Source organism: Mesoplodon mirus (genome assembly GCF_964341445.2).
Source record: "Mesoplodon mirus genome assembly, contig: HAP1_SCAFFOLD_775, whole genome shotgun sequence".
In the NCBI taxonomy this organism is placed as follows: Eukaryota; Metazoa; Chordata; class Mammalia; order Artiodactyla; family Ziphiidae; genus Mesoplodon; species Mesoplodon mirus.
In genome coordinates this window covers 204,269-226,152 of record NW_028295257.1, presented here as the reverse complement: position 1 = coordinate 226,152, position 21,884 = coordinate 204,269, and the positions used below count along the sequence as shown (strand labels likewise).

Genomic DNA, 21,884 nt, shown 5'->3' with positions numbered 1-21,884 from the left:
ATGATTATTCAGGATATGTGTAGTTGGCAGGAATAACACAGTGGTGAAGCTCTGTTCTTCTCACTGCTTCCTATCAAACAATTTCGGCAAACTTTTAACTTGTAACCTTACTGGAATATTATTTTACTCATTTGATTAAGGTGTATCACCCAGTCTTCTCCATTGTAAAGTTATTTTTTTCTCCATTATTAATAATTTTTGTGGTAAGGCACTTTGTAATTATGTAAATATCCTGTTCCTCATCAAACATAATTTATTCAATTTAATTATTTAAATCAGTATGAACTCATAGACTCCTATTTTATTCAATTGACTATAATATGTTTCTACCATTATTAATTTTGAGGCTTAGATTGTTCAAGATTTGTCCAGTGGAAACCCCTTCAGTTTGGCTTCTATATCCTTTGATGTTTCCCAATTATTCTGTGATATCTCCCTTCTTTTTTTTTTTAAACATCTTTATTGGAGTATAATTGCTTTACAATGGGGTGTTAGTTTCTGCTTTATAACAAAGTGAATCAGCTATACATATACATACATCCTCATATCTCCTCCCTCTTGCATCTCCTTCCCTCCCACCCTCCTTACCCCACCCCTCTAGGTGGTCGGTCACAAAGCACCAAGCTGATCTCCCTGTGCTATGCAGCTGCTTCCCACTAGCTATCTATTTTACGTTTGGTAGGGTATATAGGTCCATGCCTCTCTCTCGCTTTGTCACAGCTTACCCTTCCCCCTCCCCATATCCTCAAGGCCATTCTCTAGTAGGTCTGTGTCTTTATTCCTGTTTTACCCCTCGGTTCTTCATGACATTTTTTTTTTTTTAGATTCCATATATATGTGTTAGCATACGCTATTTGTCTTTCTCTTTCTGATGTCACTCTGTATGACAGACTCTAGGTCCATCCACCTCACTACAAATAACTCAATTTCATTTCTTTTTATGGCTGATCCCTTACTTCTTGAAACAATAATATGTTCTAGAGTCATCTTCTATTTTCCCTATAGTGGTTCTAGAATCAGCCATTTCTCCAAAGAGCTTTAATTCCTTCAGTTGGAGAGCTGTATTTAGAAACCAAGATCTGGACACTAGGTGTATTCATTGCTCTTGGGAAGTAGTGGTCCCAGGTATTCTCAATAGGCAGGGCTAGGGGATTTATGTACATATATACATACACACATATGAAAACATATATTCATAACCACTTACATATATTCACAAACACATTCATAAACATATGCATACATATTGTCTATGTTTATTCTTATAATGTCTCTATATTGAAAATACATCCTCCATTCCCTTTCAACACCCTTTCATTCCAGTTTTTGCCCTTTTCATATTTTAACTCCCTCCACAGATATTAAAATAACACTGATTACCATATTGTTAATATCCTTACTTATTTGATCAATCTTCCTGTATTTAAGTAAATTCTTGTAGCTGCCACTTTCCCATCCACACATTTTCTCCACCTGGCACGGGTTATGACTATCTGTACAGAGTGGTTGCCAAGGCCACTTCCTCATGTGGATGCCCTTTCACACGAATCAGACTTCAGCAGTCAACTCCAGGCTCCCTTATGCAGACATCCTCTCCCCTTTCTCAGACTCTGAGACCCAATGCCAAGTCATGTGGCTCCTTGAATGCCCACCTCCCCCATGCTGACAAAGGGTTATTTTACCTCACTTTATGGACTAATTTGTTCAAGAAGGGAAGGGATCACAACACTAAAAAGCAGTTATACTCCAATAAAGATATAAAAAAAAGGAGGGAAGGGACAAGGAAGGGGATGAAGGGAGGTGGACAGGGATGAACAGGTATCTTTTTTTTCTAAACAATATTTGAAGAGGTCCTTCATTTAGAAGTTACAAAGACATTATGAAGTATCAGCTGAAGAACTGAAACAACGACATATATTTACACATCTATATCCCTACATCTATGACACACAATGTACACCTAATTTTATAGCAACCAAAATATAATTTAACAAAACTTATGATGCTTAGCCATACACTTTAATACTCAGCAACTTAAAAAAATATGCAGTGCCATTTGGCTGTTAACTATCAGTCCATTTATATGAATGGATTTGTAAAACTTCTAGCCAAGAGTGCTTGGGATAGCGTCTCTACTGGTCCTACTGGATCCTCTTCTTCTTTTGTCACTCTTTTCAGTCATTTGTTGATTCTCCATTGTATCTCATTGGTGACTTGCATGACCTTTGCTAATCATATCTGGGCAAATACCCCAGCTTGGTGTCTCTCAAAGGGCTGACTGAAAACCATCTGCAACAGAATCAACTGTGGTACTAGATAAAATTCAGGTCCACAGGCCCTGTTCTGATTTCCTGCTCAGAAGCTCTTTAGAGAGTAATGAGTATTTGGAAAATACCTTAGCTAATTCTCACACATTAACACTGAAACCATGGTGTAGTTTGCATGTCTACAATTCCTCAAAGTTCACAGTTTAAAACACATAGGTCTCACCAACTACAGTTATTTTATTTTAGCTTCATCAATTCACATTTGTTATTTAACCAACTTGGAAATTGCCAGATGTGTGAATAGCCGCCAAAGTAAAATGTATCTATCTTCTGCAAAAATGTCTTCTACCAAATGTCTCTACAAAATGAAACGTAAATACCTTCTAAGATCTTGCTTGGAGGAATCTTACAGATTTTTAAAATCTTCCAGGTTTTAGGGAACACCAAGTGCAAAGGCCCTGATGTTGGGAAAGCCACTGCAGAAAGAAAATCTGGATGTGTGTGTGAGAGAATAGTAGTAGTAAACGAGCTTGGAGAGTAGGGCAGAAGAAATACTGAATAAAGCATGTAGGACAGGTAAAAAGTTTAATTTTTATTCTAAAGTTATGGGAACAGGTTTTGGGAAATAATGTGATATGATTCATGTTTTTTTTGTGATTATTCTGGCTATTGTATTGGTTATAGACTATAAGGATTGGGGCAAGAGGGGAAGAAGCAAGGAGGTTGTGGAAGAGGCTGCCTATTGCATTAGATGAGGCAAGCAATGATGGCTTGGAGTAAGTAAAGATGGCAAGAGTAAGGTGAGAGGTAGGTGGATTCAGGATGTATTTTCAAGTTAGACTGGCAAGAATTTCTGATGGACTGGACATAGGAATTGTGGGAAAGTGAGAGTTTAAGGATGAATCTAACATTTTTGGCCTGAGCAACTGGATGAGTTATGGAGCCAGGAAAAACTGGAGTGCAATGGATGGATCAAAGCAAAATATTTAGTTTTATTTGCTAAGTTTGAAATGTCTATTATGCATAGATTGGAGATATTTAGTGGGAAATTGGAATTAGGAGTCTGGAGGTTAGGTGAGTGGTTAGGGCTAGAAGTATGAATTGGGGAGTCATAAGTCATCTTCCCATTAAAGTAATGGGACTAGATTAAAACTCATGAGTAGTTAAGGTAGATGGAGAGTGAAGGGGGCCAGGAATGAGCCTTAGGGCATTCTAACAGACTTTGAGGGATGGGAGGCATCACCAAGGGAGACTTCCAAGGAATGCTGAGTGAGGAGGGGAGAAATCTAGGAGAGGATGGTGTCCTGGTAGCCAGTGAAACAAAATATTCATTCTGGAAATTATGAAGTTCATTTTCCAAAGTTTCTTGAATTGATGATCATTTGAAACTTGGTATTTTAAAAAGAGCTTTAGCAAACAGAAAAGAGAATAATTTTCTACCATGAGTGATTGATTGCAGTAGCATGGGGAATGGAAAAGTTGTGAAAAGGGAATCAAGAATTTATGTAAAAGACAATTTTAAACAAAAGTCTTCATTTAAAAAACAAGTACACAATATTTAGACATTATATTTTGTCTTTGTGTCAACAGCAGCTACAGCATGCTGTAAGTGAAAGATGAAGGATTACAGTTGAATATCAAATCAGGGAAAAAGGTGAAATAGTTGAATTCTTTGTAGATTTTTAATAGATTTCAAACCTCTATTGGTTTTGAATAATGTCATATTTCAAACATAATTTTCTAAATAATCATAACAATTTTAGAATCAGAATAAAACTTATACAAGCCTTATTTAAATGCACATATAGTTCATTTTTATGGGTAAAACTAGGACTCTAGTCTTCTGATTACCAGTACTATTTCTTATTGCAACACACTGTTTAAATGTATAGATGATTGAAAAAAAGAGCATACCAGTGATCTCTTAAATGGTTTACAAAATATTAAGTAATTAAAATTAGGGGAAATAAAGCTCATGAGGATTAAATTACAGGAAGAGTTTAAAGGGGGCAAAGAAGTAGGAGATGTATTTCCACATGGATAAATATGATATTTTAGGAGAAAATGACCAAAACTGCATTTATAAGGTCATGATACTAGCTAAATGAAATAAAGACAACCATCATGTGAATAACATATAATTTTGATGGTGAATTTTGAATATGGAGACTGATACAGATTAACATCTGATTATAATAAAAACCAGATAGGCAGGGTAACAAGGTCTTCTTCATCCAATCACAGCTTATCAGGAATAAGGGAACCTCTTGTGCCATTTTAGGACAATGAACTTGCTACAAAGTGAACACTTGACACAAGAAATAGCTTAGAAACATAAATATGATTCAAGAAATTCATGGATGGTGAAAGCTATGTTGGATTATTTCAAAAAGTTAGGGATGACTAGGTTAAGTAACTTCTCTTTTTAATAACAGAATAACTGTCACATGAAAGATCTCACTATGCCATTGACAAAGATAAAATCCCGGGACACCATGGCTTCACAGTCTAATAGTCTAGAGATACAATGTCCAGTATAGTGTCCATTAGTCACAAGTGGCTATTAAATACTTGAAATGTGGGCAAGTTTGACTTAGGAACTTAAATTTTAATTTTATTGAACTTACATTTAAAAATTTAAAAACATATGTGACTAATGGCTATAGTTTTTGACAGCACTAAGAACATTTCCATTATCATGGAAAGTTCTATTGACCAGAGCTGACCCATAACATTTTTATTTAATTTTACATTTATTCCTCTTTGCTAAGAAAATCCTCTCTCTTACTAAAAAACAATATTAGCAAGATGGCTAGATATAAGCTCAAGATGCAAAAGTCTATTGGATTTCTATAATCCAGGAACAAAGAGAGAGCTTAAAAATTATTTAAAATGGAAAAAAAAAACTACCTAGGAATAAATCTAAATAAAAATGTGCAAGACATTTATGGAGAAAATAAAACCTTATTGAAAGATATTAAAGAAGTCTTAAATAAATGGAGAGGTACATCTTGTTTATGGAGAGAAAAGACTCATCATAATGATGTAAATTTTCCCCAACTTAATTTATATAGTCAATACAATTACAATAAAAATACTTAATAGAGGTTTTACAGGATTGCCAATTCTGAAATTTATGTGAATGGTCAAGAACAGCTCAGACACACCTAAAAAATCCATTCATTCCAAAATGGTCCTGGAAAACTTAATTATTCATAAGAAAACAAAGAAATTGGATAATACAGACAAGTCGATTGTAAGTGAATTAATGGCTTGAATATAAAACAAAGATACACTAGAACTTTCAGAAGAAAATATACTATATCTGGGTAGCATTAAACTAGGGAAGGACATTTTAAGTAGAACAAAAAGACACTAAGCTAAAAGATAAATTTGATTTCATTAAAATTGAGAGCCGCTATTTATCACAAGACAACATTGAAAAAGTGAGAAGGCATGAAGTAACTTATTTGTGTCATATATAGCTGACCAAGGATTATTTGCTTGTATTTAAAAAACAATAGAAATAAGTAAGAAAAAGATAAACAGTAGAAAAATGGACAAAAGATATTCTCTGGACTTTCATAGAATAGGAAACATAGGCAACTATTAAACAAATGAAAGGATTCTCAACCTATCAGTAATTAGGGAAATACAAATTAAAATTGTTATGGACTGAATTGTGTTCCCTAAAATTCGTATGTTGATGCCCCATCTCCCAATGTGGCTGTTTGGAGACAGGGACTTTAAAAACATAATTATGGTTAAATGAGGTCATAATGGTGGGGCCCTAACTGATATGACTGGTGTCCTTGTAAGAAGAGGAAGAGATACGAGGGATGTATACACACAGAGAAAAGGCCATGTGAGGACATAGCAAGAAAGCAGTGGTCACCTGCAAGTCAAGGAAAGAGGCCTCAGGAGGACCCAAAACTGCCAACATCTTGATCCTGGACTTCCAGCCTCCAGAACTGTGAGAAGATAAATCTCGTTTTTTAACCCACTGAATCTGAGGTATTTTGCTAGGACAACCTGAGCAGACTAATACAAGGAACAAAAGACTAGAATGGCCATTCTAACTGGTGAAGCTATAGAGCAAAAGGGATGAAAATTGATTCCATAACTTTGGAAAACATTTTGACGTTATTTTTTAAAGTTGAATATTTGAATTCCCTACAACTCAGCAATTCTACTCTTAGTATGTCTACTCTTTTACTTATGTTAAATCTTGCACATGTCTACCAGGAAACATTAAAATAAATGTTCATGGAAGTACTGTCCGTAATAGGCCCAAAACAACCCAAATATCATTAATAGAATAATAAAGACATTTTCTTGTATTTATACAATAAAATATTATACAGTAGTACAAATGAATGAACACTAGTTAAAGTAAAGTGGGTGAACCTTAGAAATATAATGTTGAGTAAAAAAAGCAAGCACAGAAGACTAAAGTATGATATCAATTTTATAAATCTCAATAATAAGCAAAATCAGATAAAAATTATGTGGATGTTGAACATAAAGCCAAGATCAGAGTGATTTCTTGGGTGAAAGCAGGAAGGTGGGATCAGGGTAGAGAACAGAGAGAAGACTCAGCAGTTTTGATTCTAGTTCTTAGTTTCGGTGGTGTGTTTCAGGAGTTTTTATTATTTATCATAACTTACATACAATTAAATATATTCTTTTGTATATTATCTAATAATATTTTAAAAATCAAAATCCATTGTATACCAAAGATAACCCTTAGACATTAATTATAGAGAGTCCACTTTGAAACAACATACATAGTTACTCATAAATCTTCTGTAGTTGAAAGCTTTTAGCTATGAAATTCTTCCCCCTTCATATGAGGACTTTATGTTCCATAATGAAGGAAAATTGTTCCTACTTTGGGACAATTTGCCTTCTTTATTTAAGTGATACTAGTCCTTTGGCTGCCTAGAAATTTTAAAAACAACCGATAACTACATCTACTGCCTGCAAGAGAATAAAGGAAAAGGAGCATAGGAGGCAATGTCATACATTATTGATAAACACATACAAAGACAATATTGGTACAGAGCTATTTCTCCATATAGCAACTCTGAATTTTATTAATAAATACATATATGTATATATATCAAACATTAATAAAAGAATAAAATTATCCAATATGAGTACATTTGCTCTTTTTTTGCAATTAGTTCCAGGATTCTATTTTAGATTATTACTTCATATCTGCGAGAGTTGGGTGTGTGTTTGTGTGTTTGGTTTTGTGGAAGTTGCATTGTGCTAAATTTTACATTTCTTTCTTGAATTAAATGGCTTTTGTTATCCCTTGGGAATACTGAAGATAGCAACAGCAGATTACTACCTACCGGTGGAAAAGTATAAACAGCAATTTTAGCTGCTAGTGATTCTGAAATTGCCCTTAACTTTGCCTTTCTAAAAATGCTCCAAGAATTACGTTTTGCAAATCCACAGATTTACTATCCATATTCAAGTCATTTACGTGGACAAAGAATGTAGCCTGCGGTATCAGTAACAAAGGATGTTACAGCCATCAAGCCATCAGCACCCTGAGGGGATTCAGGATGGAGAAAACAGGATACTGGCCCTAGATAATTAAAGTGCATATCAAGGGAAAGATTTCCATGAGACCAGATTCCTGCATCTCACCATATATAGGAAAGTGCTAAATTTATTAACTTAACTTAGTTTCTTTAATTAACAGTAATCTTTTGATGTTCCAACTACCTGGGGTTTTTTTTGCAACAACCCCTAAATATCCTGTGCCCTCCCTTACCTTTTCAGAAGGGTCCCTCAGAGCTATCTGAGAGGCTGTCTCCTGATTTAAGTCCTAAGTATGTCCTCCAAATAAAACATAATTCTCAACTTTCCGGTTGTGCATTTTTTTTTCAGTCAACATTTAATTGTATGGCTCACGTAGGTACTATGCCTAGATGTAATGGGATGAGATGTAAATTATTAAAACTAGATAAATTCTGTCAGCTCTACCACTAGCTGAGATCCAGGCTTTCATCTCTGGATACTTCTGTCATAGACCTTGGCAGATATGGGGTCTGTGTTGGTCTTAAAATTATTCTTAGAATTGTGGGGACTCATTCATTCTTTCAACAAAATTTTATTGATTATATTCTATGTGTCACTTACAGTTCTGGGTCTTGGAATATAGAAGTCAACACACGAAAATACAAGGATAAAACACATTTTCTACCATATTAACTTTCTTCATTCATTAATTCATCCCTAAGTCATTCAACACGCATCTTCTTATTGAATACTGATGAGGGGTCAAATGCCATGCTAAACACTGAGTAGATAACTGCAAATGAGATGGATAGGCCCTGATTTTGATGTCACTACTATCTTTTGTCCTGCCATATAATGGGACAGCTTCATTATTCCCTTTACCCTAAGTTTTTATCACAAATTGCTAATGAAAATAAAACTGTTAGTGGAGTTTCAACATGCATAGGTAAATGAGAACAGAGAACTCCCCTTTTGCATGCCCCATTCTCCTCCTTCTAACTCCCTATGTGAACTCACTTTGTGCCAAGACCAAGAAGATGTGCCCCAATAAGAACTAAGCTGATTTCCTCACACTGACTGGGGCTTTGCTCACTTAGAAGACTTGATGCTTAATTTTGATAAGCAACTAGAAGACCATGGAGACAACCTATAAAAATGATTTGTCTTGGGAGAAAATACTAAAAAGGGTTAATGTGCTGTTCCACATGTCTAACCTCCTGGGATTAAACCACAGGCACCAAGATCACCAAGTGTACGTGGCAACAATGAGCTAAAAATGAAAAAAAAAAAGCATCATACTGTTATTGTATTCGTCTTCCCCCAAGGCACTCTCTGATAAACACCACAACCTCTAAGGGAATTGAGACCAACTTCCTTGTGAGGTAGGTTATATATGCATCTTTTTCCAAGAAGTTAAATCATATCCAGCTATCAGCACACCTTACTTAAGGTGATTGTAATGTATGAGATTAAATGTTCCTACCTGATTGGAAACCTTCTTGTCCTCAATTCATTGGCTATACTGGATTATTTTTCTTGGGTCAGACCTTCAGACTTCTACCAGAAATCGTTCCTTTGGGGAAACAAGGCCTTCCCAGAAACTCAGGAAACTGAAATGGAGACAGCAAGAGAGAAAGGAAATTATTTGGACATATAGACCTCAATTGTTTGGTTTTAAGTAAACGTCCAAGCAAACATCTTCTAAATGGTATAATAACTTCAGGGAAATTCACGGTTTCTAAGTTTGTGTACTCATGAACTAAACATATTATAAGAGTACAGGTTGCATTTTGTGTCTTCAACTCAAGCAAAGACTTCAAAAAAGGCCCAGTTATCCTTTGTTCATTAAGATACAAAGAGAGGGCAAAAAGGGCAAGTTTCTAAGTCTTTTTCTTTAAAATTTACTTCCTTTCTTCAGTCTTTATCAAGATCTTCAGGAAATTAACTTTACTAAAGTTAATTATTCATAAAATAAACATAGGAACCTGCAGAAGACTATTTCACAGAGACCTGTAATGTACAATATCCATTGCATACATGCACCATGAGCTTGTCTTTTCAAGCACTGGCATACACAAAACTCTGTGTGTGTGTGTGTGTGTGTGTGTGCACATGTGTGTCTTTTTTGTGATGGAGCCATAGGGAGAAAATAAAGCTATTGGCTGCAATTCAGTGATGTAGAAAGATTTAAGGGTAAAGGAAAAGGCTACATCAAGTGAAGCAATAAAGTCATGAGGTTGTGCCTCCATAATAATAACAATAGCAGTCTTCTGTAACCAAGGGAGCAGGCTCCTCAAATTATAGTCACACCTGTTAGACCATCTGCCCATAAATTTCACACTATCATTAATGGAAAACAAATGGCACTGTCTCTCCTTCCCTTTATCCATTGGCTATTCTCATATAAATTATTTTTCTCTTCAAGGTCATGCTCTTTCCTATCTGTTTAAAAATATTAGGATTTAGGAGGAGTGATACAAATGTGCCATGCCTTGGTACTTGTACCAGTGATGGCTCTGTAAGGAGCACCGGATTGGTAGGAGGCTATAAATTGAATTCCCCTAGAAGCAGAACCTGAGGCAATAATTTGAATGCAAACTGTTCATCTGGGAGGTGCTTCCAGAAAACTCAGAAGTGGAGTGGGAATTGAGAATGGAGGCATGGAAGGAAGCCAAAAGAGGTGCATTGCTGAATAAATTACTCCTGTAGGGAACTGCTGCCAGTACTTCAGGGGAGTTCTGTGAAACTCTACAGAACATGTCTCAGAGTTATCCCAAGAATCGGTGAGAAACTTGAAGTATTTATCTTCCAGTCCCCTCTGTCCTTGGTTGAAAGCTACACCCAGATACATTAAGTCCTGTACACTTCTGGCCTGCCCTAAGGTGGATAATTGCAGGTGGTAGCATGATTCTATCAGCATATACTGGAATGATGAGTGCTGGGGAGATATGAGTGGATCAATGAAACCATCTAATACAGTTGGGGCAGAATATATTAATTATTGGCTTGCAAGTCCAAATGGATAACCTTAAATTCCTGGGTTAATGGTTTTACTTTGCGGTATTTAAACATGATGTATGAGTAAAAATTCTTCTATTAAATCAAGTTGAAGATCCTAAGTCCCTAATCTTCTGGAAAACTGTGGGTATCTTTTAACAGATTTTTGAAAAGTAACATGATTAAGATTTCAAATTGACCATTCATTCATTCATTCATTCCCTCATTCAATAAACATTTATTGAACACCTAAAGTATGCCATGGGTTAAACTAGGCACCAGTGTTATTGTTACTAAAATCATTATCGTGCCACCTAGAATTCAATGTATTGTGACACTCAAACAAGAAAATCCATAGTTACCGTAAAAATTATTACAGAATGCTATAGGAAGACACGGTAAGACCTTAATGCATGCTGTGGAGAGTAGTATATGGGGGATATCAGTAGGGCTTCCTGTAGAAGGCAATTGAAATGGATATGTAACATGAAGGAAGGGTGAATTTTTGAGGAAAAGAGAAGATAAATTCATGTTTGCCAGAAAATGAATGGTTAAGGATCAGTCCAGAAAGGAGTTCCATTCATAATCAGTATAAGAAATGCTCACTGGGGCTTCCCTGGTGGTGCAGTGGTTGAGGGTCCGCCTGCCGATGCAGGGGACACGGGTTCGTGCCCCGGTCTGGGAAGATCCCACATGCCACAGAGCGGCTGGGCCTGTGAGCCATGGCTGCTGAGCCTGCACATCCGGAGCCTGTGCTCCGCAACGGGAGAGGCCACAACAGGGAGAGGCCTGCGTACCGCAAAAAAAAAAAAAAAAAGAAAGAAATGTTCACTGCAGTGTAAGAAAAGAAGACAATGGAGAGGGTGCTAGAAGCCAGACCTTGAATGGTCCATGTATGTATAGTAAGTGCTATGGTCTAGTCTTTGTGTTCCCCTCCAAATTTATACGTTGAAATCTTAATTTCCGGAGGTGATAGTATTAGTAGGAGGGGCCTTTGGGAAATGATTACGGTATTAGTGCTCTTACAAAAGAGACTCGCAGAGCTCCTGAAGCTCTTCTGCCATGTGAGGTTGCAATGAGAAGTCTGGAACTCAAAAGAGGGCCCTCATCTGACCATACTGGCACCCTATTCTTGCACTTGCAGCCTCCAGAACTGTGAGAAAAAAATGCCTGTTGTTTATGAGCCACCCAACCTGCAATATAATCTTACAGCAGCCCAAAAGGACAAAGAGAGTTTGGATGTGAGATTTTACTCCAAGAAAGATGGGAATCCACTGAAGGATTTTAACTGGTAACTTAGAAGAGAGACAAGTTTCATAACACAATCAGGTATTTTTATAAGAAACATTTGTTTCATTTTCAGAACGATCACTCTGGAAATACTGTGACTAGATTTTTGGAGAAGGGTGACGGCAGTCCCGGATATAGAAAGATGAGTTAGTAGTCCATTAATGTAAGTCAAACAAGAAAGTGGAGATAAAAGTGTGAATTTGTGGCTGAGTGTTCTTTTCTGTTAGCACTTGAAAAATGTTATGTCAATGCTTCTGACTCCAGAGTTTTAGACAAGAAATATGCTGTCATTGGAATTGGTGTTTCTCAATAAGTGATGCATTGTTTTTGCCTGTCCACTTGCGAGATTTTTTTTGTCTCTACTTTTCAGAAGTTTAATTATGATGCGTCTTGGCAAGGATATCTTTGCGTTTTTCCTCTTTGGGTTTGTTCAGATTCTTGAATTTGTGTTTATGTCTTCTAAAAAACTGGGAACTTTTTAGTCATGATTTCTTTGAATACTTTGTCAGTCCTACTTGCTCTCTTTTTTCATTCTGGAACTTTGATGATATTAATGTTAGTGCTTTTGTTACTGTTTACACGTTCTTGAGATCCTGTTCTTTCTCCCATCTTTACCCCTCAGTCTATTTTTCTCTGTACATATGGTACATTGTACTGATCTCTTCTAAGTTCATGATTCTATGCTTTGTAATCTCCACTCTACTCTTGAGCAAAGACTTTTCATTGTTGTATTTTTCAGTTCTACTGTTCTCATTTGTTTTTATTGTTATAACTTCTAGTTTTTTGTTTACATTTTCTATTTTTCCCATTTCTGTCAAGGAACGCATAATTGCTAACTGAAGCATTTAAGTGACAGCTTATTTAAAATCCTTGTCTGATCATATCAATAGATGTTTTATCTCAGTGTTGGTGTATGTTTATTGTCTTTTCTCATTTATTCTGTGATTTCCTGGTTCTTGGTGTCATGAGTATTTTTCAATTGTATTCTAAACATTGTGAGTTATTATATGACTCTGTATCCCATTTAATTTTGTTATTACTTTTTAGAAGGAAGTCATCCTATTTGAGGCGTAGTATGAGGACTGGGGAGTGACGTACAAATTTCCATTGGGCCCTACTGACAATACCCCAGCAAAAGTGGGCACTTATATTGTCTCACTGCAGACAGATCAAGTAGAAGTTCAGCTAGCCTATGGCCCTTCTGACACCTTCCCCCCAAAAGTGGGAACATTAATATCATTGTGTTGCCTTTTAGTAGGAGTGGAAGTTCATCTCCACAGTAGATTTCTTGACACCAGGGGAGGGGAGAAGTGAACTGTTTGCTGTCCTTCCTCCCGCTTCATTCCTTCTTGTTGATGCCGGGTGTGGGTAGAGGGTCAGCTACCTGCTGGCCCCACTGACACCAGGGTAAGAGGAAGAGAAGTGCCAACTAGCCCTGCTTGTGCCGTCTCGTTCTGTCTTACTGCCTCAGGATGGTTATGGGGATTCAGCACCCCAGTGGGTCTCACTGACATCATGTGTTGGGGGTTAGTGGGGTGCCTACTCCCTCCAATCTGTAACACCCTATTCTTATTGATGTCAGGGAGAGATGGAGGCTAAGTCCCACCAGTGGACCCCACGACTGTGTGAGGGCAGCCCAGTGTTAACTAGCCTGTCAGGCACCACCTTTTAAAGTCTGTTTGCTCATGGAAAGGGTTGGAGGCTCAGCTCACCACTGGACCACACTGAAACAACCCTGGTGGGGAATCAGAGCGCTGGCTCTTCTGGAGGGCAGGAGTGGGGTGGTGTGGAAGATCAAATCCTACCTTGGCCCAACTGAAACAACAGGACATAGGGGATGGGTGCAATATTCCACTGGCACTTGGCTCGAGTAGTGTGTATATTCCACTGGCACTTGGCTCGAGTGGTGTGTATATTATTGCCCAAATGGTCTTCTGTCTTTAGCAACCCCTTTCCTCATACTTTGGCTAGGGGGAACAGGGTTTTGTAGGGGTTTTTTTGAAGCTTTTTTGTCTGTTGTTCTGTTGGTGGTTATTGATTGGGGGTCCTGTAATACCCTCTCCAGGATGTATGGGAAGCAACAGGAAATACAGGGGACTCATCACCATGTCATTCCTCAAGTCCCAAAGTCCTTAGTTAAGTCTGCCTTCTCATTTCCACCTTTCAGCGTCTTCCTATGTTTGTTTGTTGTTATGTTCAGGGTTTTAGTTTTAAGTGGGAGAACCTGGGAGAAATGGGCTACTTCATCTTCTTGGAAGCAGAGGTCTGGAGGCCTTTTGATGTTAAAAAGTACTGCTGACTGTAAATTAAAATTTGATGATATACACCTTGCACTTTAAGAATTATTTTGCTAGATGATGTGGCTTCCCAAAGTTGCTACAATTTGATTTTCATACTTCTAAAAGCCAAGTGTTTTGCTGGAGTTGAAATTTAAAGATAAGCAAGAGATGAGGCTATGATGATCTATGTGGTAACAGATTAAAGTTGGAAACATCAATATACATTCATGTTTAGCTTAATATTGCTTCATATTACCTTAATACACATGGTCATGTAGAGAGATACTTACAGATATGTGCATATACATGGGTAATGTACACACATATTATCTCTTTGCTCTGTCAGCTGAGAAGATCTAGAAGCAATGACATCTGAGCAGCAATTAGCGCACCCCACACCCAGATCCTGCTGTCTAATACCGTTCTCCACTAAAAAGACCTAGTTATCCTTGAAGAAATAGCTGATTCTAGGACTGGGGCAGTAAATATACAAGATTTATATGCAAGACCATCTTATAGTGTCAGAAAGCAAGGAAGTTCCAAACAAATATATAGGATGGGGATACCTCAGAGTGGCACAGGAGCCAACTGAAAAGAGTTCACAAGGGTCAGGACTAGAGCAATTTGAGGAACAAAGTAACTAAAGTAGAATTCGATTATAACCCAAAGTATAAAATAAAAATCCATGAGTTCTTCTGATATAAATAAATAATTGGATACATAAACGCAGGAGAATAGATAAATCTCCAGTGCAAAGGAATTCCAAATAGTTTATGTAGTACTCCATCTTAAGCATAACTCCCTATTCCTTAGTTGTGGGCTGAGCATATTGACTTCCTTCCAAAAAAGTACAGTATGAAAAAGGGAAAACAGTAATCTTACTATGGAGAAACCTGAAAAACACTACCTCAGTCTGGTGATCAAGGTCCACCTCAGCATTCATAATGCATATTGATACTTTGTACACTTGATGTGATCTGACAAAATAACCCTTCTACTCTGTGGTCTTCCTCCCCAAAACACATAATCCCAATATTATCATGAAAAATGCATCAAACAAATTCTAGTAGTAGGCATCCTACAAAAACCTAAGTACTCAAAATTGTCAAGGTCATCCAAGGAAAATCTGAGAAGCTATCAAACCCAAGAGGAGCCTAAGGAAACACGGCAACTAAATGTAATGTGATGCTTTGGATGAAATCCTGGAATAGAAAAAGGACATTAGGTAAAAACTAAGGAACTGGACTAATGTATGGGCTATAGTAAATGATAATGTATCAATATTTGTTAATTGATTGTAACAACGTAACATACTAATGTAAGTGGATCATCATAGAGGGAAATGGGTCTAGTGTATATGGAAACACTTTACACTATCTTCTCAATTTTTCTGTAAAATTAAAACACTTCTAAAAAGTAAAGTCTATAAAAACGGCTGTGTTTTCTTGTTTTATGATTATGTGCCTGTATTTCCTAATAAATATGTAAATTTGCTTTACCTTCCTTGATACTGATATTACAGAAAATACTAAGTAACTCTGAAAGAATTTGTAACTCCAATTCAACAAGCAATAATTCTTGGTATTAACTTTTTGGAAGAACCCACTGAATAAATCAAAGCAAGTTGTCTTTAAAGGCTGAATTTCTTTTCAGTGTTTAATCTTTTATATGATTAATGCATACCACAAGCATGATTCTCTTTCAAAGGGCAGAAAATGTTGATTGTAGGCAATGACTAAAGTACAGTGAAATATTAATGCCTGATGCTATAACAACTTTAATGTATTTTATGTTTTCAAAATGATGAATTGTTTTTTCAGTTAATAAAGTATTCACTCTTATACATTTCCTACCCACCTTTTCCCAAAACACCCACAAGGAAATGATACTATCATCTGATATTAGGTTCATCAATTTAAATTGGAGTTTTTGGTAGCTGTGGTTGCCAATGGTACTGGAATGTGTGATACATTTACAGATCCTATCCATGGCAAAATCTGATCTTCACAAGGTAAATCACAGTAGGTGCCTAAAGCCAAATGACATATAGCTTCGTAGCTAGATTACCAAGCATTTTACTTAGAGGCACAATAGGATGTAGAAAAGGCCATTTCTCTTTCTGTCTTTTTCTGCTCAAAGATCACTCACCATCTTCCTTTTTATCAGCCATTTCAGAAGTTTTCCACAAATTTAGACTATATAATGTCACTTAATGTGAATGTAGCTCAACATTCTGTTTTAGTACAGCTAATCTCACATTATTTTATTGGTGCTAAATATGTTAATCATCAGCAAATTTTTGTACTTAACTTTTTTCTTTGATGTGGACCACTTTTTAAAGTCTTTGTTGAATTTGTTACAATACTGCTTCTGTTTTGTTTTGGTTTTTTGGCTGTGAGGCATGTGGGACCATAGCTCCCCGACTAGAGATTGAACCCACACCCACTGCATTGGAAGGCGAAGTCTTAACCACTGGACCGCCAGGGAAGTCCCTGTACTTAACTTTTAAAAATAATTAAAATAAGCTATTCAACACATTTCCCCTTAAAAAAAAAAAGTAGCTCTCCTTAGGCTGGCCCTGGGCACATACGTGACTTTGCTATTTTTTCCATGGACTATTTTCTTATCTGTTCAACTGTGTCACATCTGTTCTACCTTCTCAAAAAGAAACATTTAAAAATTCATCTACGCACGCATGCATTCACTCATTTATTAAATAAATCTATTGAACACCTACATACAGCACAGAAAAAAAGGCAGAAAACTAATCTGGGTTTCACAGAAAGTAATGAACTCAGTTACAATTTTTGGTGAACACAGGTTTTACTCAATCTACTGGAAATTACATTTCATTATGGGGACTCACAGACTCAAGGAAAATCAAGACCTAAATAATAATAAAGTAATAAAAGCACTATCCATTTACTGAGTGCCTGCTTGTACCTGACTCGGAAACTCTAAAATCATTACGGATGTTTTGAGGATTGTCTGATATAATTGTAATCTCCATTTTACAGATGAAAATAACAAGGTTAAGAGATATTAGGTTACTTGCCTAAAGTGAGGTGGCCCAGAAACTACAGAACTGGAAATTGAACCTTAGACTTCATAATGCCAAAGTCTGTGCTTTTAATCACAATGTATGTGTGTGTGTGTGTGTATGAGAGAGAGAGAGAGAGCGAGCGAGCGAGCGAGCGAGAGAGAGAGAGAGAGAGAGAGAGAGAATGTGTTTAATAGAGAACTTCTGAGAAATGGCAAGAAAACTGCCAGGTATCCATAAAACAATAATTTAGGAGATTCCTACTATACAAGTAATTGTTAATCATATGGCTGAACTAAGGATCTCTCACTTTTGAACCAAGAAATCAAAAGCTTCCAGAAGTTGAGTCTAAATTTTACACTTACATAAGATACTTCATACAGAATGCTAAAGTATAATAACTAAAGAGCTCTGAAAATACTGGAATCATTCATATTAGTATGATTTTATAATGTGGATAATAGAGGATTTAAGAAATTGGCAGAGGCAACTGCAGACTCATTTGTTATCATTTCTGTGAATAAAATGAGAAAAACGAAAAAAGAATGGCTGGCAATTTTAGGTAGTTTGCTTAATCTCCATACTAGGAAAGACTAAGCAAAAAAAAAAAAAAAATTCTAAAAATCTTATTTTTTGAAAGTACCTACAAGTGTATATGGTCTTTTTATACAAAATAACTTGGAATTATGAACTGTCAAATGAGTCTAATCTCCCCTGATGATAAAATTGCTGACTTTATTTGAAACTATGAAATGAAAAATGAGGTAATAATCAGAAATTCTTAAGAAAAGGAGTAGAAAAAACAAAATTATAAGAGTTATGTTAAAAAATATTTTGAAACAAACATAAAATCCCCATTACTGGTACAGAGCTTTTAAAACCTTATTTTGGTTTTAAGTTTTAATAAATATTTATATGTTTACATAATTACTGTCATAAGGAAGACACAATTTTAGGTCAGCTTTCTTCATTCTTTCTTTATTAAGCATTATTCTATTTTGCTCCATCATCCTGTAATTATAATATAGTAACTGTGTAGCTTTCTACTAAGTGGATATAATTTCCTTAACTATTTTCCTATTGTTAACAATTAAAGGTGTTTCCAATTTTTTGTTATTACAAATGACATGACAATGAGCATCTTTATATAATAATTTTGGGGATTATAAATTATTTGTTGCCATAAGCTTCCAGAATTAGAATTAATGTGTAAAAACCTATTAACATTTTTATCTTGCTAGACATTGCCAAATTACTTGTCTAAAGATGGAACCAAATTATATTGCAAAAATCTTTGCCAACAGAAGACATTATATATAATTTTTGATTTTGCTAAATTAGTAAGTTGGAAACCTATGTTCCATTTCTTTGAATTCTTTGATAACAGAGTGCTGCTGGAGGCTGGGAGGGCAGTCATGTCTGTGAAGGCTCCCCAGAGTTGGAGCGGGGAAGTGGAAAAAGGTAAAAAAAAATACTAATTGTATTTTCCCTCGATTGTTATCTCTCACTCTTTTCTGACTCTGTGTAACTTATATCCAGGTAGCTGGAGAAAAATCATGTGGCAGGGCAAATTGGTATTCCAATAAATTAATAATCACCAGCTTCAAATGGATTTTCAAGACTGGAAATATTGCTGTGACTTACAGTACGTTCTTTCTAATTCTCCTTAAGGACTATTTTTTGAGAAGCTTTACCTGCCCTCCTCAAATGTCCCTCCATCCTCTCTACTTCCTTCACTCTGAGCTGGTGAGGTGCTTCATAGCTCATTAAGAACTCAGAAGTCAGTAAATAGTCCACTGCCAAATCCATTAATTCATTAGCATTTGCGTTGCTCTTTGTATTCCCTTTTACTACAGGAGTGAAAGTTAAAAGGCCATGTGCACTACAGACAGCATTTCGTTTTCCCTCATCTTCTCAAGTACTTCACAGCACTGCGTTTTCTACAACCCAGCTACTCCTTACGAATGATTCTTGCCAAAATTCAACCTCATTCTAGACTAGTAACTCCAACTTAAAATGTTAAAAACTATACGTGTAACATGAAAGCCTCCCTCCTCCCCTAATCCCTGCATATCTTCTTTAGCCAATTCCTGTCTGAACTTTTCAAAATTGTTATCTTCATATATTGTTTCCCTGTCCTCACGTCCCATTTACTCTATAATTTACATCCATCTGACTTCTCTCACCGTAAGCTCTTTGCCCACTCTCCTGAAATTTTACTTATGACGGTCACCAGCGACCTCCATGTCAGTATAGCCAATGAATAGTTTTTGTCCTAATTCTAGGCTCTTTCCTTCTTTAAAAAAGAAAAAGAATAAGAAAAACTAAAACCGTTTTTTTTCTTCTATGCTTTTACACTCTCATCATCTTCTGTCTTGGTATATTTTACTGGCTTTCTGTATTTAATCTGATTTCTAATATTCTATTAGTTTCCTTTATCTTCAGTGGAATAAACCAGTATATGAAGGATTATTCTCAACAGTTAGTTCTCATAATAACAGTACTAGGAGCAGCAGTCAATACTCTATAAAGCTTACCATGTGCCAGACACTATTCTAAGACACTGTTTAAATACATATATACACACACACACATATATATATATGAGGTTTTCCTCCTCATAAGCCTATGAAATAAGCCTATTATTATACCCACGTTACAAATGAGAAAACTGAGGCAATGAGAGGCCAAGGTCACATGATCAGTACTTGGTGAAGCCCCGCCTGAGTTAATGCCGGAACTTTAGAGTAGACAAGTTAAATAATGTCTCACAGATTGGCCTTAAAAGCGAGCAACATTTAATTAATGACTTGTGAAGTATCAGGAAAAAAATGGAACATTTTTAATTGAATGGGAACTACTAAGTCATGTATCAGTAACTAAGATTGACTCTTATTGAATGAAATTATTTTTCATTATTCTTTTGAAAGAAGAATATTCTTGTGTTAGTGTTTTACAGTTTTCTTCCATTCACATATTTATTAATTTATTAGACGCACGTTTCCTACACACCTTCTATGTGCCAGTGTCTGCTGCAAGCCTTGGAAGATTCAGTGGTGAGCAAAAAATTACAAAGTCCTTGCTCTTAAGCAAGTGTCCAGTGGTGGAGGAAGACAGAGTCAACATGTAAATACATTTTGTACAGCGACAGAAATACGACTGGACAGTGGGATGGAGAGGCAGTGAGGAGGCAGGTCTCTTTGGTCAAGATAGTAGTGGTGGCGTTTGAACCGAGACCTTAGTGATCAGAGGGAAATTGGTCTGGGTAGAAGGATTAGCCAATCTAAAGCTGGGAGAGCAAGAACTAGAGCTTGTTGCATCTGAGGGACTGAAAAAGACAACTGTGCCTCGAACCCCATGAAGGTCAGGGAAACATGTAGTAAGTGACCAGAGCACATGGTCCCTGTGAACCTGGCTAAGTAGTTGAAATTTTCATCTCTTTACAATAGACAGCCTTTAGAGATTAGAAGCAGTGCGATAATAGCATCTGATTTGTGCTTTTTAAAAGACTACTTTGACTGTGGAGTGTCCTACAAAAGCAAGCTACTTGTGTCTCTATGAAGTGCAGATAGTAAATTTTAAAAAGCCCAATGAGCTCATAAGCAGTTGGTTTACTAACTGTAATCATTTATCTTAACTAGACTTCATTAATATAAGCTTGGTGACCTTGGGGTCTGGGGACATATTAGATTAGGGAAACCCAACTATTTTCAAATAGTGTGATTTGAAAAATTCTCGAAATTGTTGGGGTTCAGGAAGATTATTTTATTGCTGGGGCTGGATGGGAAGTTTAGAATAAGAAAAGAAAGTATGATGGCTGGCTTCCATCTATTCTCCCTTTCTGTGGGAGAAATGATGGTGGGGTGACTACTTTGCTGTTGACCCAATGCTTAAATTTCAGAGCTAGTTCAATCCAGTAAATATTTGCTGAACAACTATTATATGTTAGGCACCTAGCTGAAACTGGGAATATAAAGAGAATAATTAATAATAAAAGCAGGTATGACTAACAAGAGACAGGCACTGTGCTAATGCTTAACATGCACTATCTCAAGTTACATTAATTTACACACTAACCATATGGGGTAGATGCATTTATTATACCATTTTCCGGGTGAGAAATCTAATCCCTTTAAGGGGCTTAAGTTATTTCTCCAAGGTTACACAGCTAGTTAGGGGCATAGGCAGTATTTGGACTCAGGTCTGGTATCAGCACCAATTCTCTTAGCCATTATGCTCTATAAGGACCTTACTTGAGAAGTTCAGGATTATACATATATGGGTCCAACCAACCCTAAGACCATCTGGCAAAACTGGCTGCTTGAGAAGTCCTGGATTTATGTAAGATGCTCTTGGAATGGAGAAGATCGTGAAGGAGGGTCCCCAAAACACACTCTCTATACTAAGGGGCAACAGAAGAGAGAAAGAATTAGCCTACAGCAGTATGATACTGAGGACCAAGAAACAGTGTTTCTC

The 21,884-nt window shown here is 36.5% G+C and overlaps 1 protein-coding gene across 1 annotated transcript in view; it reads right to left on the bottom strand.

Annotated features, from left to right (window-relative positions):
• LOC309797597 (uncharacterized protein) overlaps positions 1-21,884 on the bottom strand; it is a gene marked incomplete at its 5' end in the record, with an annotated part of 71,199 nt that overhangs the window by 25,611 nt on the left and 23,704 nt on the right. The window contains one exon of the mRNA XM_082646084.1: positions 9,286-9,412. Coding sequence (XP_082502210.1) covers positions 9,344-9,412 — 69 coding nt within the window. The 3' untranslated portion in view covers positions 9,286-9,343. The remainder of the gene's footprint in view (positions 1-9,285; positions 9,413-21,884) is intronic.